The 25,481-nt window shown below is 44.8% G+C and overlaps 1 protein-coding gene across 2 annotated transcripts in view; it reads right to left on the bottom strand.

The window, feature by feature from the left end:
• The window catches only part of ADCK1 (aarF domain containing kinase 1), a 78,276-nt gene that overhangs the window by 48,727 nt on the left and 4,068 nt on the right, over positions 1-25,481 (bottom strand). For both annotated transcript variants that reach the window (XM_055716546.1, XM_055716547.1), the window contains exon 3: positions 21,976-22,059. In XM_055716546.1, the coding sequence (XP_055572521.1) occupies positions 21,976-22,059 (84 nt within the window). The remainder of the gene's footprint in view (positions 1-21,975; positions 22,060-25,481) is intronic.

The raw sequence follows: 25,481 nt of genomic DNA, 5'->3' as shown, positions 1-25,481 counted from the left end.
GTGAGGAGAAAGCCTAATGTGCAAGTCTCACACTTAGCATGTGAGACTTGACAGCTTGATGCACACATACGCACGCGTGCACACACACTTTCCTAGGTGGGCACGCACGGGCAAGCATAACTTGTGCTAGGTGCGTGAGTTTCCCCCAGTGTATTGCCTGCTCAAAAGCACTCACGAATACATAGGCAGAAAATAACATCCACGAGCATACCTGAAGTCTCCCACATTATTGTGCTGCATTTTACACACCAACTCTAAAGCTCCTGCTGTAACAAGCAAGCCTCTGACCCAGCTGTTTCCCTGCTCCCCTCCCCTGTTGTGTGGCAGAGGCAAAAGCAGGCCAGAAGGGGACATGGAAAGGAAGCTGTGAAAGAGGATGAGAGAGCAACAAAAGCAGGGAGGGAGTATTGGGATGAAAGAGAAAGGCAGCAGGAAGGAGGGAGCCAGAGCAGCTGGGTATTTTGTCACAGCATCAGGAGTGCAGCCCATTACAGGGAAACAGCTTTTATGCAGCTTCAGTACTCACACTCTGCCCGCTGCCTCCAGCCATGGGGGAACTCCTCCAGCAGCAGCAATGGGGAAGGGGAGCAGTGGCCGGCCGCGCTCCCCCAGGATAGCCCGGGATACTGGCAGGACACAGTGGCAAGGCTCCTTGCAGATTCGTTCCAAAAACCCCAGCACTGAGCATGAGCCAGCACAGCACCCTGCAATCTCCTGCAGGCACAGCAGGAGCCCCTCAAATGACTCCAGGCTGCAGCACGGCCCAGGGCAGAGCGACAGCAACCCTGAGGCTGCAGCGCAGTGCTGGGCATGAGGCTGGGCAGCCAGCTCGGCATAGAGGTGCTGCCTCCAATGTACCTACCCATCCCACACAGATTGCCAAGGGAGATGGAAGAAACAGGATGGAAAACTCATAGCTGACAATGCAACTGGTTGTAGACACACTTGGATGCAGGGTACATCTCCATGTCGGTCACTGCTGAGAAGGAGGGAGAAATAGTCTCTCCTCTAGCACCAAGCGAGAGGAAATTTTGGCTCTTCCAAACATATCTACCCTGCAGAGAACCTGGTTGGCCTCATAGACACAGCAGTCCCAGCCAGGAGAGACAAGAGCATCCTTACAGAGAGTTCCAGGAACAAAACAGGACAAAACTCCCATGCACAGCATAGGGGGTCTCATGTTCTCACAACTGGCTTGGCTAAAACTCCCAAGAGACAGCTGCCCTGGCTGGCTGTCCAGACCAGGGAATGCCAGCTCCTGCCCCTGCTAGACAGACAGAAGATGACCAGACAACTTGTCTCAGAAGAAGGAAATCTGTCTGTAGCCCTACATTTTACAAAACTCCAGTCCACGTTAGAGGCAGAAGTACAGTGAGAATGAGGCAGGACTGTGAATGCAGCTACCAAGGTCTCTTTTCTTACCAACCAGGTCAGGATTTTTAGCAGAAACATCTATAATTAATATCTATTAATTGCCTGGATCTCCCCAAGCTAGGTCATGGTCCAGATGCAGCACTTGTTTCTCTGATAGATGACCTCTCCTAATCATAGGCAAAGCAAGAGTGTCACTTTCCTACAACTGTGTCCAATACTGCTGACAGGTTTCTGTCCTACCTTGGAGAAACTGCAGGGTAAATGGAAACCCATAGAATGGCTCAGAGCTTTTCTCTGAGGAATCTCACAAGATATTGCTCTTCGTTGCACAAGCAATACCTTGAAGACTCTTCTTATCAGGAAAAAGAGCTGGGAACAACAGCTGGTTAGACATGGACCTGCTTGTATCCATCATGCCTAGAAGCACACTGCAGAGAAAGGAAGCATTTCACGTACCAAGGATTACCAAGAATAAGCCTCCCTTGGGAAACACTTCAGATCACAAATGCTGTCTGAGTGTGTATATGGTTCTTCCCTCAGTCCACCTGGGCATCTCCTTCTGTCTCAAATCCCCTCCCCAAATTTCAGCAGGACAAATTCTCCGTTGTCCCACAGGATGGCCAACAGACTCCTGTAGTCTACCTAAGCCCTGCGTAGACTAGGATTAACATAGATTATTAAAATTGTTCCATACGGGCCACAGTGAAAGTTTAACAACTGTCAGGTATGGAGAGGAGGCACCTCTGGAATGAAGCACACACTCAGCAAGCAGAGCTTTAATTTTTCCTTGATGTACAAGCAGAGCTGGCTTCTCAAGACATATTGATGCTTTTGAAGGAGCCTTTATTCACAAAGACCTTGGCAAAGAACTGCTCTTCAGAGCACCAGACATGCAGGTGTCACAAATTGGCAGATACTAATCTCGTCTTAAAAACAAAGGAATTAATTTAGAAGAAAATAAATACCAAAGTTAAAATAGTCTCGTGAAAGCTTGAGTATCTGCTGTCTGGTGACAGACCTGGTGACAAAAGGGCTCAGAAGAAAGGCCACTAAAGACAGTAAGGTATGTGGTGGAAGCCACTCGTATCAAAAATCCTTCAGAAAAGTCATTCCAGCCCTGAAGGGCATACTCATAGCTGGCAAAATGTGAAATGAGGATTAGGAATGCAGAGAGAAAATTTGAAATTCAATTAGTCAAAGACATAACAAACAAGTCACCACAAATTCCTGGTGATGAGTGCTGCCTCCAGGAACACTGCAAACATAGACATCTCACAAAGGACATCAGGCTGGATTTCACCCAGAGGACAGGGCTAGAAGGGCTGCTCCTCTTCCCACCTCCATACTGGACAGCACTCTTGTACAGGGGAGCAGGAACAGCTCCACACCACGTGGTGCCTGCTCGCATCCCACCTACTTCCAAACTGAGCAAGGGAAAGGAGGCGCATTCTCCTTCTGCAAGCAATTCCCTGAACAGAGCAGGATGCTGAAAAGAAGCCTGGCCATCACTGCTTACAATGGAGTTACACTCTCCTAGACAGTATTTCAAGGAAGATGTCTTCAGAAAATACCTTGAAAACTTCAATCATATAACAATTACAGATTAATTCAAAAAGTAGCTGAGATGCTAATAATCATAATAAAATGGTCGCACATTAAAACCATTAGCTTCCAGAGGACTGAAGGGGAACAAAAGTTACCCTGTTTTTAAGAAAAATCCAGAGTAATCTGGGGAATTATAGTCCTGCAAGCTTTTATTCTGTATCAATTAAATTAGTTGAGATAATAATTATAGAGTCCTAAAAATCATCTAGCGAAATGTGATATGACTGAAAACAGCCAACAGGAATTTTAAGAGGAAAAAAATCATTCTTCACCAGTCCGCTAAAATACTCTAAGCATGTTAATGCAATGGTCAATAGAAGAGAAAAGGGGGATATCTACTGGGACTTTCAAGTGGCTTTCAACAAACTCCCACACAAAGAGTGGAAAGAAAACTGAGTAATTATCAGAGAAGATGTGACATCGCTTGCTCATTTTATCCCATTCCCAGCTCAGCATTCCCTCTCTGCAACACCAAGCCCAGCTCTACAGACGTCAGCAGTGGGGGACTCTAGTTAGGACAAGGCTGCAACATTTAGTGATGTTTTTACCACAGCTTGATTTCAACCTGCTCTGAGCTCTTTTAGACAAGGTGATACTGTGGAAGCCTTGCCTACCTTAGCACTTGCAATGTTGTTACATCCAGTGAGGCTGAACCAGCACTGGAAACACTGAGAAATGTGATGGAAAGGCAAACAGGTCTGGGTAGCACCCACAAGGCAGAAGGGTGCTAAATGAGGTGATACTGCAGAAGCCCTGTCCATGTTAGCACCTGCAATGTTGTTACTTCCAGGGAGGCTGGACTAGCGCTGGAAATACTGAGAAATGCGATGAGAAGGCAAACAGGTCCAGGTAGCACCCACAAGGCAGCAGGGGCTCTCTACTACAAATAGACTGACCCACATCACTGTCAAGAATAAAGAGCAGTGTCCCATTAAAACCTTTCTTACACCAAAATTTAATTTCCCTGCTAGTGATCTGGCAAAGGAGACAGTGGTGCAGTGACAAAAATTCCATGAGATGCAACAGAAATTATTCACCGCTATGGAAAAATAAGCCCTGCCAAGTCCCTACCAAAGATAAGTGAACAATCAATAGACTGGCAGCTCACCCTCAGCATAGATGGCTGCAAGGTTACACATATTGGAAGGTGCGATTTATCCTCCCTGCACACACTGATGGGCGCTCTAAATTAACTGTAGCCACCCAACACTTGCATCACATTGTTGTGGATGGCTCAGTGAAGGTACATGCTCAATGCACAGTGGGGGTCAGGAAAACCACGACAAGCTGTTTGACTGTGTAAAGAAAGGAAAAGAGAAAAACATTAAAAATATTAAAATGTCATTATTTAAACTGAAAGCACAACCTCACCTTGGATTCTGGACATCCCATCACAAAAAGAGGTACAGAAGAAAAAGAAGAGGGCAGAGAAGAACAAGGAAAAAATTAGCATGAACTTGAAAAGAGTCTATGAAAAAAAGAGATCTGAAATGCTAGAGGACTGTTTAGATTAAAGGGAGCTGATGCATAGGAAAGAAGAGTTCTATGAAATAATAAAATATCCCATTCCTATTTCCAGCTCTCACAAAATGGCCAATAGTCGGGCATTCCACAAAGCAACAACCTTTTCAAAGTTTTTTTTACATGCCATTTTACACAGTACAGCATTAACCAGTGGCACTCACTGTCAGAGGACAAAGAAGCCAAGAGCTTAATGGACTTCAGAAAGACTTTAGACATTTATGATAAAACAACCATACCTGACTTTATATGGAGCGCTTTTCATCTCTACAAGTGCTTTTACAAAGCTCTTTACAAAACTCAGGATTGCTATCCCCCATTTTACAGACCCGTAAGAACATTACATGTAATAAAATGTCTAAAGGGCTTTAAACACTCTTGCTCAAGGCATCAAGAAAAAAAATTACCCTATTGATTGGCCACAGCGAGAGGCAGAATGCAAACAGGGTGCACCATCAAAATCTTTAAAGAACTTATTTGGTGTATCCAGCTCCTACATTGCAGTTAAATTGGCCACCCCTGCTGCTGCAGTTCAACCTGCTTCCAGGGGTCTTCTGTATTTACTGAATTACCTGCCATTGCAAGGACTTGGGACATTGGTGATGGACTCTTGCCTTCTTTCCATGGCACTGCAGAACTGCTGCTTATGGTCTTTCATATTAAGCCTTTGCGATGCTGGGAAGTATCTTGTGGCACACAGTCTGTGAGAGCGTCCCAGGCCTATATGCTGTCAGCCATCCTGGATGAGACAGCTCTTCCAGGAATACCTGCAGCCACAAGAGACTGGACTGGAAAAGCATGGCTGTCCCTCGGACTCCATACAGAAGGAAGAGAGGATGTCATTATACCTCTGTAGCGGGTATCCCCAAAACACAGTAAGTCAGGGAGGGAGAAAAGACATGTCAGAGAAGATAGGAAAGGAATCTGGTCCTTTTCCATCCCAAATCATGACAGGGCCATATGCACACGACTGGTAAAACTACAGAACAGTTTTAGATGACCCAGGACAGCACAAACCAGAGAGGAACAAAAGGATGCCCATCTCATTTTAACACAGTGAGAGCCTGAAATCGAGTGTCAAGCCAAAAAATCTGTGAAGATGTTTAGGGAGGATGCAGGCTGGTGAAGTGACTAGGGTACTCGGGTGCTTTAAGAACAGCAATAGAAAACCTAGAACCTGTTACAATGACAGTGTACTTGTGTCTAAGGGGCCGTTATCTCCTCTTTCAACAAATTTGAATAAGCATACAGTTAATATAAACTACTATAGCCTTCATTACCACTATCAGCCTGGTAATCAAACTGACTGACAGCAGGGATGCTGCAGGGAGACACACAAATCTATGGAATTGTTATTGCCTCCTTTTTGTATTATCCTTCCTGCCTACCTTTTACAACAGCTCGTTCCTAGGCACACCAGGTATTTCCCATTCAAATGCTTCCTTATACCAATACCATGGGATCATACTGCCGATCATGGACAGATCCCTGTCTTTGGAACTGGGATAACTCCTGGTGCAATGTACCCCACTAGGTAATAATTAATTATTTGTGTAAGTTATATATAACATTCCTAAAGATCTTCCTACGGGTCTCTGCCTGCCCACATGAGAGTAGGGCATTCCATATGTTCCCACATTATCTTTTCAGATCTTTTTAGTTAGTTCCCCTTGGTGTAAATGCTGTCAAAAAGGCATCTCCCTAATTCTGTTGACTTCCGTAGCTCAAAATAGTCCAAGCAGAGATTGATATTCTTCAGAAATTCTGGCACAACAGTTGGTTGCCAGTGGGACAGGCAGACGTGAGAAAAACAGCTTTACAGCTTGCAAAGGATAAAAGACAGAGATGATCCCCTAGACTAAAGCAATGTTTCTTAGCTTCAAAGTTTCACAAACATGGCAACAAGGAGTCACACAACTAGCAAGATAGCCAGTGAACCCTGGATAAATGGAAGGATATACATAAGGACCCTGCATAAGGCAGCTGAAATCTGGTGTTGGTGCTGTGGCATTGTATCACCAGTGCTAAAGGCAGCTGAAATTAAAGCAAACACATTTCACGATTTGTGCAAAATTTCCCTGGAGATCACAAGGGACTTTTCCAAACCTAGGTCAGCCCATTTCACACCAAACAGACACACAAGCTTCCACCCTCCAAGCCATCAGGACTCTGAATTTCAACACACAAGCACACACAGATATTGACCTCCCCCCCATGATCTTCCCACTAATACCCTGATTCACAACATGGTTCCTCACAATCCGTACAGGTGACTAAGGGGTAGCCTAGCAACAAACCCTTAGCTTGAGATGTCACTTGGTTCAGGAAATATTTACGCTGGGCTGAGGTCCATCTCTTCAGCCAGTCACTTCCCAAGCTGCTCTGAAAAGCAGGGAGCAGCATTGCTCAACCACAGCACAGAGCACCAGCAGTCACCTTGCTGAACCCTGCACTTGCTGGCTGGTGTATGCACAACCAGCACCGATTGCCTGCTCCGTGTTCCATCTTCATTTTGCTCCAAGCTCGGTCATTTGTGCTCTGATTATCTCTCATTACTGACGACCTTGCTGTAATGAGTTTTAATCTGCCTCGTATTAATTAGAAACATTTTCATTAGCCAGCTCAATTTTAGGTAAATAGCTAATAGAACCAACTGAGCTGCAATTAGTTATCTGTGGGGCAGTTCAGGAGAAAAATCAGAAGGGAGCAGCTGTTTCCCCTCTAGACACCTCTGTGATATAATGCACTATTCTGTCTAAGTCTCCTGAGTACAGAGACGAAGGAGCACAGCGAAGGGATGGTCGGAGACAAGGGGAAAATAACATGCTAAAATAACTGGGGTGTAGCACTTCTATAGCTACAGCATTACCTGTCTATTCTCCCCATTAACAGTTCCACATCCAACTGTTGAATATAGGAATTTGAGAGTCAAGCTGAGAGCTTTACACTTACAGACAGCACCTCCAGTGAACAAGGTTCTGCTCTTGAAGCTGCTTTGCCCTGTTACTCTACAACAGGTCCTTGACAGGCTCTAATTTGGGGTGTGTACACTTACATGAATGGTACTTACACGTGAGGATAAGATCAGACCAGAATCAGACCAGATTTGCATGAGAAGGAAGGACCAGACCTATGTATACACAGATGTATAACACCTGCAAAGTCAGCAGGTTCTCAAAAGTGCCCTCAGTGTCTTGTTGTCCTGATAGGGCTACTATACAAAGAGATCTGTCCTGCGCTTCATTGCAGAGCACCCACAGAGGACAGGATTCAACAGCATGGCTGCAGAAGGCACAGGGTTACAGAAGCTGCAGTGAAATTAGGCACGTGTCTCGATCCATTGATCACAGTGCCTGCAGCTCCTGTTCAGAGGCAGGTGAAATGATAATAAATTTGACACGACATCTCTCAAAATCTTGCTAACAAAATTAATTCAGCTCAGCTTGGATCAGACTATGTGGGATGACAATGAAAAAAAAACCTGAGGGCTGAAAGACACCATCTTATATGGCCTTGTCTTTAGCTGTAGTGGGGGACTCCCAACCATCAGTCCTATTAAGCCCTATTTTATTTGCTATTTCCAGTAGCTATAAAGAATAAGATCACCCAAGATGTGTGTTACATTCAGCAGCGTTCCCTAAACAGAAGCTGCTGACAGACCCTACAGAAACTGCACAGGCGATGATGCTGTGCAGTAAAAATGACCTTAAGGGAGAACACCCCCCCAGACAGCTATGTCTAGGTAAGGAGAGCCTGGGAAGACAGTAGCATGTGAGGGAATAGCATCAGTAGGAAATGAGGGCTGGTCCTGGGCCATGAGGAGGGTGGGGGGAAGAGCTCAAACAAGGCCACATTAGGAATTAGCTCTCACTGAAGCTCATGCAGTTATGGCTATGCATAGGGAGGCTTCACACTAGGGAGAGAGGTGTAGGGATGACCTCTTCACTTAAAGAAAGGTCTGAAGTTCCAGATAGAGAAAGCAAAACAAACAAGGAAGAGTACATCAGGAGCCACTGCAAGACAGATGAACTGGTATGGTATGAAAGAGAAAAATTTTTGTGGTGTGTCCTCAATAATAAAATGTGATTCTGCCAAGAAGGCTGACCTGGTAACATTTTCTAATTAAACAAGAGGTCAGACACTGTAAACAGGAAAGGAAACATACAGGGTGTTACTAGGGTTAGTGAAGAGGTGGAAGACGAGATGAAACGAGTACCAAAGGAATCTGTTCAATACTGAATATTCTTGGACTTCAAAGCAAAGTGAAGGATCCTAGCAGCACAGGTGAGGATGGACATCTGACAGCCTGATCCCTTAGTCCCCACACCCCACCCTGCAATAAAATGGAGCTGGAAAAGTCACGGACCCCACAGGAAACACCGACAGACAGAAGATACACTGAAAGACATACTGAAAGATGAAGTTTATCAGGATCGATGGCCCAAGAACTGAAGGAAAGATGGAGAAAGCTCAGCTAAGTCTCATCTACTTCAACAGCTGAGGGTCAAGACAGGGTAGCTTCACACAGTCTGTTCTCCTAGTGTGGGTGTGCAGGGAAGAAGGAAGCACAAAGGCAGCCGTTGCAGCTGGAGGGGAGAAATCATCACATCCACTTTGTCAACGCCGAAGAATTTGGGCTGACATTTTTCTCTTCCCCAACAGTCAAATCCCACCCTACCAGCTGCACGTCACAGCTGACCTCCAGTCAGGACCTATCTGAGTCAACGTCAGACTATTAAACCATGCAACAGCAGCTTCTCCCTCCTTGTACATATGCAACTTCTCCCCTGGCAGGTTACTCCAATGGCCAGGGAAGCAGAGTAAGTGGGCTCCCTCTCTTACAGCCACACAGACAAGCACCAGCATTGAGCTTGGTTACAGAATCCAGAAGGAAGGGTTTCCATTGCAATCTCTCTAGAGATCTCAATACAGCCCCTTACCAAACTGAGAGGCAGATTCCTTTCCCCTTCTTTAATCTGAGAAGCTCTGACCTTTAAAGAACTGACCCTTCCCACAGGGACAGGATGCCTGAAGAGGAGAGACACAGTAACACATGAAATACCTAGAAGTGATTAAATTAGATCGACAAAGAAGTCAGGAAAGATAACAACCATGGATTATGCTGTCAATTCCAAAAACCTGCAGTGACTGTCATAGCCCCATATCCAACAGATAGAGAGAGGCTGTGGTGCCAGTAAGTCACCATCAATGGCAAAGTGCAGTTCTACTTCTAAAAGTGCCTATGTTGAAAAAGAACCCAAAACTCAAGAAATGTCCCCTTGTCACTCAGCAGGTCTGTTCCCTTCTAAGTACCAGAGTTGCTGACCTCAGTGAAAAAAATATATATATAAATTACTGCAGCTTTTTCATCCAGTTAACATCACACAGCTCCACACCAAGAAAGGCAGCCAGTGTCTATTAGCATCCCAGCAATGTCACCACTGTGGGAGAGTGAGCTGGTGTCTCTTTTGATTCATACACAATCAATAGACTTGTTAAACTGCAATTAGAAGGTCAGATCCTTCCTTGCAGCCACTCTTGTGCTTCCTCATTGAAAACAGTAGTTTTATGCAGGTGCCAATGGAAGCATAAGCAATGGGCTTATGGGGGTGTCCGTGAAGGTAGCATTTGGTCTACTGAATCCTTACAGGTGCTAGGAACACAAGCAACAGATATAACCTATATTAGCTTTGGGTGTGTCACTTTAAAATAGCATGAGATAGCAGTTTAATAAAGAAAAACGTGAATATTTGACATGGCACTAAACTGAGATGAACAAAAGGAGAGCCCAGGTGAAGCCATGTGTTGGTTATTCATTATCCAGAGTAGATTACTTTTGTTCCCACAATAAGCAGAAAGAATTACCCCCAGCAGTACCAGAGGCAATTTTCATTATTGCAGCTGGTATCACAATGAACAATATTGTATATGTCTCTCCTGCACTTGGCTGTGGCTCACCAAGGTTGTGAAGGGAATAAAACTGAGATCATCTTTATATACAATTACGTGTTCAACATTTTGCCCTTTCCATTGCCAGTTGTTGAGTCTTCCCTCTCATCTAAGAGATGAATGAGCATCCACGAGGCAGGGGTGCTGCATTTGTAAATGTCAAACATATTGTAAGAACCTAGAGTAAAACAGTCAGTTAAGCTGTTGGATGTCTGGTCTCATTCTAATTTTAAGAAAACGGAGTGTCCCTCCACCTACAGACTCACTGTCAGCCATTACTTTATTTACGAAGAAGTGGGTGCAACAGGAAACATTATCAATGTATGGAGAGCTGGGCACACAGCCAAGAAGAAAAGGAGCAGAAAGCCTCCACCGCCAGGTTACCTGTTCCATCCAGGATCAACGTAGCTAGTCAATATTTAAGAGTGGTTCAGCCTAGGACATTATAAAATAGATTTCTGTACAATTGCCTGTGAAGGAATATCCCTACCCTTATCCCCCATCCTTCCAAAGAAGCAATTACAAATAGCAGGAAATGGGCTTTATCAAGCAGAAATCTGGGGTGGATTTTATCTTCATTTAAAAGACACTGATTACCATAAATCACCTATGCACATATCTCAAGGGGCAGGGTAAGGGAAGCCTGGTCCATCATTACCCAGTTACAACCTCCCTGTGGAGAAAACTGCAAATCAGGCAGCACTTGCCACAATTTGAAAAAGAATGTACCATATAGGAGGCCAGGTTTCAGTCTGAAACTCTCATAAACAAAAGTCCAGGCTCCTTTGTCAAAAGGGGAAGAATCTGGTATAAGAGGCTAACATGGGACAAGAAAAAACGAAGATGACGCTGCACTGGAGATAATAGGCAAGAGGCAATCTCCATCAACAGGCTAGTCAAAGATAAATGATTTCTAACCTTGGCTAGAAGGTAAATAGTAAACTCAAGACAAAAGGCTTATCACAAAGGCAATCAGCACAAAACCTGACAGAAAAAATCATACTGACAAAGATCCTCCAAACAATCAGACCTTGCTGGCAAAATACAGTCACTGCGGATAGTCCCAAAGACAAAATTTGCATGCCAAAAAGGCCCATAGAGAATCAACACTACACAAGATGGACATGAAGCAAAGCAATGAAATCAGATGCTATTAATTCAAAAGTAATGCTATCTGTGACTTCTAGCCTCAAATATTTAATATTAAAGCACTTACACACTCCATACAGAGATACAGAGATCCCATGAAGAAGGATGAAGTCACAGTGAAACTGGGAGTTGACATTAGCAGGCAGGAGAAGATGGAAAATGGGATAAATGTGGTCTTGATTCAGTTTCGCTTCACTGTTCTCCCATTATGGAGATCAAGGCACGAAGCGGGGTTGTGCGTTGATCACCACTGAAGATTTGTTCCTTTCCTGGGCAGGGACAGAGTGCTGCATGTACAAGCACTTGGCTGGAGGTGGTAAGACGGGACTCCAGTCCCAACTAAACAGATCCTTTACCAAGACTCTACTGCCTGACGACTTGAGTGAGACAGCAAAGAAGGCAAAGCAGAGAATGTGAACAGGTCTCCTCCAGGAGCTTCTTTAAATCTAGGCCTTCTCCAGGAATTTCTTTAAATCTGTATTATGCCTATTCTGAAGACTAAAATAGGCTCCTTTTTAACCATGTGCTCATCAGCACCTGGGATGCATAGCATCCAATAGTAGCCAGTCAACTATGAGATAGACATCTAACTGCCTCTTTAGGAGCACAATTGCCAAGACTACATGAATTGCTGTCCTGACAACACATAAATTGGGTGAGCTTCTAAACACAGCCATGAGTAATCCAGATATTTCAAACTCCTCCTCCCCTGGACTTTGACAGAACACTTCAGGCACAGGGAGGCAGGGTGCCTTAATCACCTCCACAACAGGAAGGCAGTCATCTATGGGCCAAATCACAACAGTCCCCAGAGAGCACTCCACAAGAATAATTTTGGGCAGGTAGTCTGCAAATTCCAGGGGGACAGAGAGAGAGAGAACATCATTGGCCACTTAAAACTCCACCAGCACATCAGATCTGACCTCCCTGACACAGGGAATCCTTAGTGGCAATAAAGTAGTCCAGATAATGATTTTGTGTCTTGTTCTAAAATCCATCAAAGCCACAAGTCCAGCATTCCTCACTTCCAAGCCTTCATGATGCTGCTCAACCATGACACAAACAGAAGACATTGGTCCAACACCAACCATGAAGACCTCCCCTCCATATGGCAATGCCCAGATTCAAGCTCATTTTGGCATATGGTACTGGGAAACCAAAAGCTCAGGAAAAGCAAGCTTGGAAACCCACTCTATACTCTAGTTCTGGTTTTGCAAATCCCCCATCTCCAACTAAATATGTGTTGGCTTACAGAGAAGCACATGTTTCTAGCAGTTATACGGAGCTGTTAGATTTTACTATTCAGTTGCCTGGAAGAAGAAAAAGAAATCTCCTCTGTTGCCCTATTAATCTGTCATAACAGGATTCTTCATAATTAATTTGTCCCTAACAGTTGCTTTGTAATGGTAGCGAGAGAATATTTCAGGAATGGCAATTACCTCTGGTGTCAAAATGATGAGGAAAACAAATGTTCAACCATCAACAAAATGCAGTGCCTTTTCCACTCCCACCCGATGGTGGGTGACAGCACTGCACATCAGAATTACAGTGCAGTTAATTACTAGGCATGTTGCAATTGAGAATTCATTTCCCCTCTTGAGATTAAATTTGTTGAGCAACGCAGGTGGAAGGAGAGGCACCTGCCATTGGGACAGGGGTTGTGTGGGGAAGTGGTCTTACCTACACATTGCTGCTGCTTTAATTTACTACACTTATCTCCAAAAATTATAAGCAATGAACACTGTTTAAAGGAACTTTTCTTCATTAGCTACACACACATCCCACCATTTCAAAGACGTTGCAAAGGGACAGAGCTTGACTTCTTTGTTGTTGCTTTATTTAAATTTAGTATCCTTCAAATAAAAATCACATTTTTCAATACTAATATGAAATATAATGGGCTTCTAGGCTGTTTGTAAATGGAAGAGTTCCCTGGGCTGTGAGCTCATTTGATTTCAGCCTGCTACAGAATCTAACATCTCACTGTTTCTGGAGTGAGATTTCCAGGAATGAAGCTAAGATACACACAGCGTGGAGCTCATCTTTCCAGATGAGGACCAAGCTCTGCCAAAGCTGGGAATCATACTCCAGAAAGGAACTGGGAAGGGCAAACCTGCTGGCTTGGCTGCTATCAACACAGGTGTGCAAAGCCGCAGGCTGGGAGAGCTGTCCTGTCTGGGGCTGGCAATGAATCCACCCAGCACTTGCTACCCTAGAATCAAAACCATGGTTTAAAAGAATCAAACATCACCCTCACTCCTGGTACAAACTCGGCCCCTAACCTGTGGCTTTTGGGGCCAGTGGAGGTTGAGGAAAGTTGCGGTGGGTCTATCCCTGCTGGTCAGGGAGGCAGGAGGTGGTATAGCTCTTGGCAACCCTTCACATGCATCAGGTTGCAGAAACCCCTTGTCTTCAAGCACACAACCTAGTACAAGCACCAGCTCAGAGTGAGGAAAGCACAGTTCCAGCTAACAGCCTTGCTGTTTCTCACCTTCCATCACTCAGGAGCCATCATTTCATTATAAAAATGTTCCCCAGTCAAGGATCACCATCCCATATATTGGCAGCAAGTAACTCCCAATTCAGACTGCCACACCAAAACCTCAGCTTACTGCAAAAAATAGAAGCAGGGAAGCTGTCCAGGAGAGAAAGAGGAGAGACAGAACAGGTGATACCAGGGCATTGCAGACATCAAACATCTCCTGCTGGGCTCTGGAAATGCCCAACTGTGCTGCCTGACTATGAATACAAAGGAAAGGGCCCAAGAAAGGAAAGGGTATCTTCCCTACTTCTCTTCACACAACAGTTCTACGATAACCAAATGGAAGCGCAAAGCCTGCTGCCCTTCAGCAACCCTACAAAAACCAACTTGTGTTCAGAGTAACCCTACAATAACAAACAGGCTGTACCATTACAGAGTTCACAGGCAACTGAAAACAAGTACATTTTCAAACAGAGACTGCAGGGGCAGTAAAGACATTTTAGGAGCTAGCTGTTTTCAAAAAGCAACTCTGCTAGTGACCTTTTCAGTGAATTTACCTCTAAACTCAGCAAAACTGGCAAGACAGTAAAGGGATCCAGGCTTAGCAAGAGGCATTTCACAAAGCACTGTGCATGTGTGTATATGTGCAGGCTCACACGCAAATTCATCATTAAAGTGGAGCTAGGAACAGAATGGAGGCTGTATAAAGATGACCCTTGTCACTATGTTTATCTGCTCCCTGTGGGCCCCTTCCAAGTCACATCAGCTCAGTACACTGACAAAAACAAGTTGTTACTGGTGTCAGACCTGCCAAGATGATGCTGCTGCAGAGAAAGGAACAGCAAGCTGCTCTGAATGGTGCACCATCAGCAGAATTTGCAGCTACTGACACGGGACTCTCAAGTCAAAAAAGAAACAAGAAAAAAAAAAAGGAGGGGAAAAAAAAAAAGCAATCCCAAACCAGTTCTATGGGACCAAAAGCAGGCTTAACTAGGTTAGCAGTGAATGGGATTACCATCTTGGATTCACTCCTCCAAAGCCATCTTTGAACTTCTGACTCTGTCTTGGAAGTGGTTACTTCAACAGAAGCACTCATATCTGAACACACAGGCACAGGTCTGCAGGCAGACAGATGTGCCTGTCCAGATGTGCAAAAATGCAGAATATGCTCACATCAGCAGATTCCTAGTCAGGGCACCTGAACACCCTAGTACATAAAGGGGTAGCTTCCAAACTTGGCATTGAACTTCACATTTTGTTTTGTTCCTAGACTAAATCAGCAACTGCTCCAACTGAAGAGAAACAGCTTCCTTTCTTCCTAATTCCCAGGGCTTCCTCAGCCTGGCTGAGTCCTGCCTTATCCTGGGGCACCAGATGGAGCAAGACAGACACCTTTCCCTCAAGTATGCAAACGACCCCCCCCACATAAGTAAAAGGGTTTGCCTGGAACCCACTAAGATGCCTTCAACATTGCCAAGAATTCCAGAAAAGGGTTTGCAAGACACCACTCACCACAGCAATTCCCTCAACGCTGCCTTAACAGACTAAATGAAGACACTGGCTTGACAGGTAAGATAATTGTGTGCTACCCTCCAGCACATTCTTTTATCAGTTACACTTTGGGGAGAATGTGATAAGGTCACTGGTTTAGCAGAGCAAATCTACAGTATTCAGTCCTACTCTGAAATTCCAGCTCGGCCTGATACATGAAATACTCTCTGCACGCCATGCTAGTCTTCTCACTCCTGTTTTTACATCTCTGTACTCCTAATTTGGGGTCCTTCACTTTTGTGTTTTGGTGTTTCACTGCAAGCTGACTATAACAAACTTAGGAAGGGGAACAGAATCCACACTATGGGTCTTGTTAAGGACTCAAAGGACAAACAAAACATTTGAGCAGCCCAGTTTGCCATAACAAGTACTGATATGTCCCTATCCCCAAATGAATATTATTTTCCTAGTGTCAGATAAGATTATTTCAATTCTCAAGCCAGTTGTCTTCCTATTCTTAAAACAGGGAAAGCATCAGCTACCTGTCAGCTCTATTGATTTTACAGGTGGCCTCCAACAACCAAGCCATATAAACTGGCCAGTAGTTCAAGGCTACATAGTCCTTCATTAAGAAAATATCCTTGATTAGAGCCTGATCCAAAGTCAATTGGACCAGGCTTAAGTTACTTACAGAGGTATCATAAGCAATTCCCACTTTTTGTTTCCCCTTCTCTCTTTACAGAGACATTCAACCCTCTAAGAAATCCTACGTTCGTATCTATTTCCACCGCTCGCATCCAGGGTGAAAATTCAGGCAAATAAATAAATCTCAACCATGAGCTCTGCAGAGAAGATACCATCTCTTGCCATATGTCTTGACTTTGCACTGCTGAGTGTTCATTTCACACTGAGACTCAAGGCGTAGTCCAAACACTAAATAAAAGATTATTTCTTCACTTTCCATTTGCTCTTTTTATAGTGCTCCTCATGGTGCAGGCTCCTTGTAGCCTACATCCTTCAAGGGCTTCCTAATGGTTTCCTCACTGTACCGGTTGAGATGTTCTTCAGATACTCCTCTGGCTATTATACCTCCTCCGCAGCTCTAAAGAAGCAAAGTAATGAGGTCTTCAGGGATTCAAATTAAAAGGGATAGCCCCACCTGGAGGAGAGAAGGCTGAACGTTCCCAAGGCACACGGTTTCACTTCTGCTGGAGAGGTGCAAGAAAGATGCAGCACTCCATCAGAGTGCTGTGCCTGGCACCTCACGCCCTTGCTCCTGGAGTGAAGCACTTCAGGGACAAAGGTGCACAGTCAGGGAAGAAGGCGCAATAAATGAGACGCTGCCTCTCTCCCCTCACTTCTCTCCTTCTTCCTCTTCAAAAAATGCCACAGTGAGATGGCTTGTTTCTCTGAATATATCACTGCAGAGGACTGAAGAACATCTTGTTTTATAGGCACACATTCCCAAAAAAATGGACCTTCCTGATGCTCCAAAATTAAAACCTAGAGATGCTATGGCCACAACGTTCAGCTGACACCACTCTAGAAAGCAGGAGGAAAAGGAAGTGTCTTATAATTATAAGATTTATTTTACAGCTTGTTACGTGTTTTCAGTGCAAAGCTTTCATGCTTTATGTGTTGGCAGGAAGTTTGCTAGACAGCAGCGCTCAAATGTAGAGTCATCAAGCCACCAGCTGGCCCTGCTAGTAGCTTTTTTAGACTGCATTAGTGTCGACCATGCCTTTTAGATGAAGAGATATCCTGGGGAGTACATAATAGGGCAACCAAACATGATCAGCTCAGGGACTGTAGATGGGCTGTGAAGCTCTTCACCTCTGTATTACTGGTTCCCATTTAGCTTGGTGACAGAAAGTCACTGCCACCTAATGGCTATTCCATGTCTCATAGACAAGTTAATTTGCTTCTCTAGTTCACCACAGGCTGAAGCACAAGCAAAAAGAGCCACCACCACACGCACTGGCTGTGGTGCAGAACAGCCTACCATTCCCCATATACAGGTACCTTTTTGAAGGAACTCAATGGAGAGCCCCTAGGGATTTCTCTCTGCAGCTGCAGTCCATTTCCATCATGAAAAAGCTGGTTTAGGACATCACTTCCTATTATTTAAGGCACATAGTGTTACTGAATCATGAGAAAAGTCCAAAGACATGGGCTATTTCGTTGGTCTGAACTATCCAGAAACTGTGGGTTATTTTTTAAAAACACACGTACACATACACCCGCTCATTTTCTTTCCAGGATCCTTCAGCTGGGCAACTTCACTGTGAGATGCAGCTCATTTTGAAAACACCCACCCCACCATGAGAAGCAAACACAACAACCGCCAGGAAAAGCCTCCAAGGACCAAGAAACCATATCTGTGTAATGATGGCACAAGGTTACACCTTCCAAATATTTGCCCAGATACTGACAGCCCAATAACCAGGAGTTTGAATGAGGAGAACATCCTCATTCTGCTCTCAAAAGGAGGAAAGTTAATTAACCTCCCCAAATGGCTTCTCCCTGACAAAGCAATTCTGTAGCCAACAAAGTTAATTCAAGAATGGATTCCCACTGTCTCCGGAGACACCTTGAGCACAGATCCCTTCTCTCCTTGCTGTCTCCTATCCATTAAAAAACCAAACCTGTATCCACATTCACAGCAGTAACCTTTTGTCTTACAGAGGAAAATGACAAAAAAATGCCCTGCTCAGGATTTTCAAGAGTGGCCACTTGTGTGGAAATCTGCAAGATGACCAACCCATTGCAATCTTCTTACTACACTGACAACAACTCAGAAACCCATTGATGCCAGCCCTTAAACAAATTGCATGTTGTGCAATACCTCCTGACTGACAGCAGGATCAACAGAATGCCAGCAATAAGGAAGTGTCAACCAAAACATCCAGGTGCTACCATGAGAGGCACACGGGAAATGTCACAGGGTAGGCTGACTGGAGACTGAGCAGACAAATACTCAAGGAGGCAGAAGAATGTCAGAGAAATGCAACTCTCTACAGAATAAAATGGTTTGCTGAGAAAGCAATAGATAAGGAAATGGCACTGAGCAGGCTGCCTGCCTTCCTCCTCTGACCCAGTACAAGCAGGGGCAGAAATGGGAAGAAATACCCAAGTTTACATGTGCAAAGATGGCCAGAATAATCGAATGCAACAGACGTGAAATGAAGAAAGCTATCTCCCCTAACGTGCCTGACACCAGCCCTACAGACATCTGATGTCTTGGGGCTAACCATGACTACCACTAGCCTTGACATCAGTACACTGGCATTATCATCACAGGCAGAAAAAGGGCAGACATCCCAGGAAAGGGTCCTTCACTCAGGAGAAAGATCAAGTTACCCACCTGGTCCAGCCACCAGTGGTGAGATGAAGCAACCACTGGGATGGACATAAAGCCTGACCATAAGCAGTTTTATCCCCGTTACAGGCAGGGGCAGGAATGGAAAACTTAAGACATTTCTTTCTCGTGCCTGTTGCTGAGGAAGTTGTGTGTTGCTGTGAGTGCCATCAGGAAGGTGGGATTTTCATATCTCCTGGCTGAGGCGAGAATCAGAGAGAAGCAAACCGAATTCCCAGCTACTGCTTCCGGCCTCATGGGAAGTAGTAAAACACCCCCAATCTTCTGGCCATAAAAAGGTGCTGAGAAGTGAGGGACTGAGAGCATTAGCATCAAAAGTGGTCCATGAGGGACAGAAAAACAGAGTAAGATTGAAGAGAATTCCTTGGAGCTAAGCAGGAACCTGGCTAAAAGCCCCTGGGAACCCATTTCCTTCTCAATCTGCTTTGCATTTAATTGTTTCCTAATGACTATGTTCCTGTTTGGCCCCAACAGGCTCAGTGACTGGCGCTGCCACTGAGACTTCCCATCTCTCATCTGAGGCCATGAGTAATTTAGAGGCTCCAGTTTAATGGCTAATTGTGACTCCATGGAGAGCGAGTTAAGCATTATTTGCACTGGAGTAGCACCCACCAGTATGCTGAGTACAAGGAGGAGATGAACAGAAAAAGTGTTTTTCCACTCCCAGCTGCAAGTCTGTCCCAGACACACATGCAGTTACACCTCCCCACCAGGGACAGAGGCACAGCAGCTGCACCCAGACCCGCTGGCACTGACTGCAGTCCCAGGGTCACCAAATCCCTGCCTCACAAAATCTCTCCTCTAGGCACAGTACCAAAAGTGAGGCTGGAAATCAGTAACAAACTCATATACATGCTTAAAAGAAAATTCCAGACTCTCAGCATACAAAGAGGAGGTTAAGCTGGCCTCACTAGAAGGACAGAAAGCAAAGAAAGCACAATGCATGGCTAAGAGCACCAGAGATCTCTCCAGGACCGAGGCTAGCAGAAGCAACATCTGGTTAAGTATCCTTCACACACAACACTTACTTGGAAGGAGCATTCACATCCTCTTGGCCCCATCCAGTGACTAATCTTTAGTAACAACTCCAATGGGGCAACTTTTTACAGGTCATTCTGAGTTAGTTCAAGACCAGCAAAATGAGCTCCCACAGTGTTAAAAGACCTGCAAGATGGTAAAGACTTGGTTGCCATCCACTTAGAGCTGCACCAAGATAAAGAGTATATGGCATCTAACTGCCCAGGCCCAAAAAATTGCCCCATGCCAAACTGACGCTTTGCTAGCACAAGCTCCACAGGGATATTGCTGAGGAAGCCACAAGTGCTGTCCCAGGCTCACTGGTGGCCCTCCATAACACCTTCCAACAGCAGGACTGGTCTCCAGAGGCCAACAAGTTTTACAGACTCATGCTATACCCATACCTACTTCCTCCTGTCTCCCAGTCTCCCAGTTCATTCCCCTTCATACAGCCAAAGGCTTGTGCTGGCCATGCCACAGAGTCCTTGTGTCACGCTGACATGCTGTGCTTGCCACTGGCTCTGCCATGCGCAGAGGCTGACTCAGCTAGTCTTAGACGCCAAGCAGGGAGACCACAGCTCTGTGCAGCGCCAGCAAACAGGGCCCTTTCTGGCTGCTTGGGGCATGAATTGACAAACCATCAAAACCTGCATGACAGAGGTTAATGAAACCACAAAAAGACATGGCAAAAGGTCAAGAATTTGCAAGGGCTGCTGCAAACTGCTGCCAAATGACAAGCTGTCCACAGCACTGATAACTCCATAACTTGGGTGTCGCTCAAGAAAGCTACAAGCAGCCCTTCTGCAAACGAGGTCTCAAAGGCATGTGGCAGAGACATGGGCAGATGGAAGGTGAAGCTCCAGACTCCGACACATCTATCTCCATTTATGCCAGGGCATCAGTGCCCCTCACCTGGGATGAGATGTTACAGCATAACAGCTTGGCATCTTTAGACAGGAAAGGACGAGAACAAGCCCAAGGAAGCCACTCTGCAAACTATGCCAAATACTCTAAGACTGTACTGATGATGTGGATTTTCTGCCAGGGCAATACTAAAGCATGCTGGAGTCCAATGCCACCGATTTCTACCTGGCTCACCACTGTTTCCAGCTTTAAAGACCCTCCAGTTTGAGAGTTCCTTGAGAGTACCACCCCATGCATTACAATCATATCAGTGGCCTAAATCCTACATGCACTAAGAAGAAAATTTAGGTTAAAGACCTTACTTCAAACATACTATGCAGACTGGCCTAATTTGGCACAAGCCGTTACTTCCCACTCCAAAGAGGCCTTCAGCTGGAATAGCTGGAGAGACCCTGCCTACATACACCACACACACACTAAAACTCAAGGTATTGCACCCACAGCTCAAAGTATTGTAGGGCTGTAGGCTAGAAAGGTGCACCACAAGACTGAGAGGAGCAATAGGGGTGCCTTAGCTTCCTTCTCACTATAAATGCTTTTTCTATTAATGTTCATTACTGATATCAAAACACAACAATGTGTTTTGCAATGAGATGTATATTTCTTTGCCCAATTCTTACTTCTTGAGAGATCTACAAGCTTGATTCATCCCTATCACTTCCCCTCCAACACACTTCTTTTACTTAAATCCATCAGCCTTCATGTCATGGCCATTACCAACCAATAAGCAGGGTAAAAAAACACTGCCAGGCCCCTCTCAGCAGCTGACCTCCACACAACCAGTCTGGACAGCACAGAACCAGTGACAGAGCCCAAATGCATCTTATCCCATACACCAAGCCCTTGAATCTCTAATGGACACACATGAGTACTGGTTGCATGTAGCTGCTCTTGACAAGGGACCTTCTCCACTGGGCCACACATGTCCTGCAAGAATCTTATCTAACATGCAGCACAGTTTGCTGTTAATGAATTGGTAGAAGGCATATTGAATTATTAATGGTTTGCTTTACAGCAATGGCTTTTTCAACACACCTGTGCCTTGCAGAGTTTCAAAGGAACACAGTCCAGTGCTATCACCTACCTGTGATTTGAGGAAGTCATACTCCTCTGATCCATATGGGACACTCCGAAGAGAGGTGAGGTAGTCATAAGTGATAACTGCCGTCTGCAAATGAAACCAGAAACATTTAGCAAGCTCTACAGTTATCAAAACAACAAAACTTCTGTTAAGGAGAACGTGTTAGCTTAGGCTCCAAAGTTTAGGCTCCACAGTGAAGTTAATGGTAACAGACTCATACGAAATTAAATGAAAAGTTTTTAATTTCAATGAACATTTATAGAAAGCAGTGCAGGGACCTCATTGACACGGAGCTATTAAAAATAAGCAACACTTGGCACCACTCCTATACTACCTTCTATTTGAGAAGCTCAAAGCATTTTCATCATCTCTGTACAGCGCCTTGCACAGCAGATTCCCATTCTCAGTCAGCCATCTGGGGCTTCCACAATAAGGGCTGCTGCTAGTAACAGCGATCGTGCAGACCCTGTTTGTGCCCCGAGAGTCATCCCACACTTCATCTTCACACCTCCAACCTGCCTAACCACATCAGTGCACACTGAGCTCAGTCTGGGTAGATGGCTCAGCAGGGAGCAGAGTGACTGAAGGCAAGCTCACCAATTAGCACAAGCAGCAGTATTTTTGGGGATATTCAACTGCACAAAGGACTAGAGGGCCAAAGGGTCAGATAGCCAATTTCAAAACAACAATATGGGTTATCCAGCTAAAGCTTGTTAGCTAGACATAGCCACAAACAATAGCTAAGTGCCTTAATGATTTCTGAAAATGGATCTAGGGTACTTTACAATTTTATCCTGTGACTGAAGTTCCTCTCTTTCCACAGTCAGAACACCAGCAAATGGAACAGAAACATACAGGTCATGTTTATTAATTTTACTTGGAAGGAGAGAAGGGAACATACATCTAAATGAGCCTGTTCACTAACTTGCTGTTTGAATTTCAACTGATAATTCGGATCTGAAGTCAGATTTCCTAAAATCCCTCTACTGAAGGGGTAGCATCCCATGCTGGGACAGGATACTAGCCCCACCTTTCACCGCAAGCATGCCTAGGAAGGGCATAAAGCAGAGCTGATGTATCGCGAAAGCCAGGGAGGCAAGGGGATCAAATCTGGTTTGAGACAAGGTCACTGGAACTGACAACAGGGAAAAAATCAAACGCTCAGAGTTGCATCCAAGAGGGAACCAAGCTGGGAATCAGTTACAGATACAGTCCTTCTTTGTGGAGGTTATGTTTCTCATGTTTCCCATCTTGCACATCAAATTTTTTTTCTCGCTTTTCAGGCTCTCTTGCCCCTGGTGAACTCAGGAACTGCACAGCTACACAGAGACCCATTCAGAAGAAAAATTTTTCAAAGCATCTTCACAACCTCAAAGAACAACTTTGAAATGGAGGGAGGTTTGAATCGGCCTTGCATGAAGGCTTGAGCTGGTTCTTATTTTATCTCTGGTCCATGAGGGTAATTATCACCTCCAACTTGAAAAGAAGCAGCTAACAGATTGGCCTGTATTACAGAGGAAGAGGGAATTAATTAAGCGGTTGCTAATTACATCGTAATCTTAAACACTAAATTAGTGTTATGATGATCCTGATAGGCAACTCTGACATTGCCAAATCCCTGCTAGTGTCTGAGATGTATTGTAGCTACTGCACAGAATGTTCCTTCCACATACCCAAAACAACTGGGATACCCTCAAAGAAACACAGCAAACGCACAACTGCTCTGCCAGGTTCCTAATTCTACCAGAACACAGAAACTGTCTGAAACATGATGCTGTCCATGCCACTGGCTTTGTTCTCATCCAAGACTAGTGCTGTCATTCACATTACAGTGTGAGACTGAATCTTGGAGACATAAAAAGACCTACAAGATTAACTAGTCCCCTCCCTTACAAATGCCAGATTACTTCTTTCACAGATCTTGTGCCAGTCCAGTGTTAAATGTCCCGAAGACTTGAGCTACACTTCGTATCAATGAATTCTCAATATTTTACACTCTTCCACCACTCCTAAAACTATCCTTAGATCTTACCAAGTCATGGAACAATGCTCCCTCTGAATACTTGTCTACCCACACATAAGCGAGAGACAGTTCCCTAAACTGAGGCTCAAGAAGAAATCTTCTGCTGGTGCACGTCAAAGTCTGCAAAGGACTACCAAACCAGTATGCTTAAAATACAAGCAGACTCAAATCCTTCTAATCAAACTCAGATGAAATCTGTCCAGAGCCATGTAGTTCTTGACCTCCATGTGTTCTTTTCTCTGGGCTTTTGTTTTGTTTTGCTCGCTACACCATAAGTTGTCTTAATTTCTTGTGTGTGCTGCTGCTGAACTTAGCTTTTAAGAATTACAGCCTCTTCATTACAGCATGCTCTTTCCTGGCTATGGTCCAATGATTGAATCAAGCATCCAGGTAAAAAGCCTGGGCAAGGCTAGATTGAAGGACAGACACTTTAGGTCCACCTAGATGCCACCAATATCCAAAGTTGCTTGTTTGCCACAGCATCAGCTTTCATTTACAAAAACAGCAAGTCTGAGAAGCTCAGCTTCTTAGAAATGAACATGTCTAATTGCTCTATTGGCTTCATCTGGTTCATAGCTAAGGAATAAGAGCAGTCTGGGCTGCCAGTGCTCAGATGAGAGCTGGCCTCTGACCTTCCAACAAGGAGCAGACCCCAAGCTGGGAAGGCAGAGGTCACTGCTGCAGCAGGACTAAAGAATCTCTCAGAAGCAACCTAACCATACACAGTCCTATGTATTAGAGGGAACACAGAATTCAAAAAGAGACAGAAAATTCTTGTTTGAAAAGTACACAGACACACAGAGATAAACAAGTGCTGCCATCACCTACAGGAGACCAAGCATTGGTAGCTTGGTTTTGGAGGTCACTGCTTGCAACTATGGGTGCAGAACCCTCTAATGCATTTAAGAGCAGGGCTAGTGAAGTGCTTTACAGCCCACAACTTGTGACTTCCCTGAAGGCAGAGGATGCGAAAGTCAAGCATGTCTTCAGATTTGCCAGCATCTAGAGCAAGGAAAATCTCCTTTCCCCTACTTCCTATTCATGAGGAAAGTAATCTCTCACTGTCACTCAAAGCACAGCTTTGTCACTGCACTTCTCACTTATTGTCTTAAAACAGAAGATAGCCACAAAAACACTGGCTTCAAGAAAGACTGAGAAACACTGGTCAAGCAGGCAGAACTCAAGGGCAGACTGGAGAGCCCAAACACCCCGAATAGCAGATTCCCCTCCAGCCACAATAAGCTGTGCTCCCTCTCCATGCTTCAGTTTCCTGTGCAGCAAGAGGGAAACAGCTGCTCCCTGCCACCAGGCAGCACTGCCTTATGGTCAGTGACAGAGCTCGAAGCTTAGCACTTACTAGGTAAGAAAGAAAGACTAGAGTTTGTATTTCTGCCCTTACCCTTTCAAAATGAACACTCATTTTTCACAATAGTTCATGGTGTAGCTTGCACATATAAACAGCACGGCACCTGAGCCAGCCCACAGA

Source organism: Falco cherrug, chromosome 7 (genome assembly GCF_023634085.1).
Source record: "Falco cherrug isolate bFalChe1 chromosome 7, bFalChe1.pri, whole genome shotgun sequence".
Taxonomy (NCBI): Eukaryota; Metazoa; Chordata; class Aves; order Falconiformes; family Falconidae; genus Falco; species Falco cherrug.
This window is presented reverse-complemented; position numbering and strand designations above follow the sequence as displayed.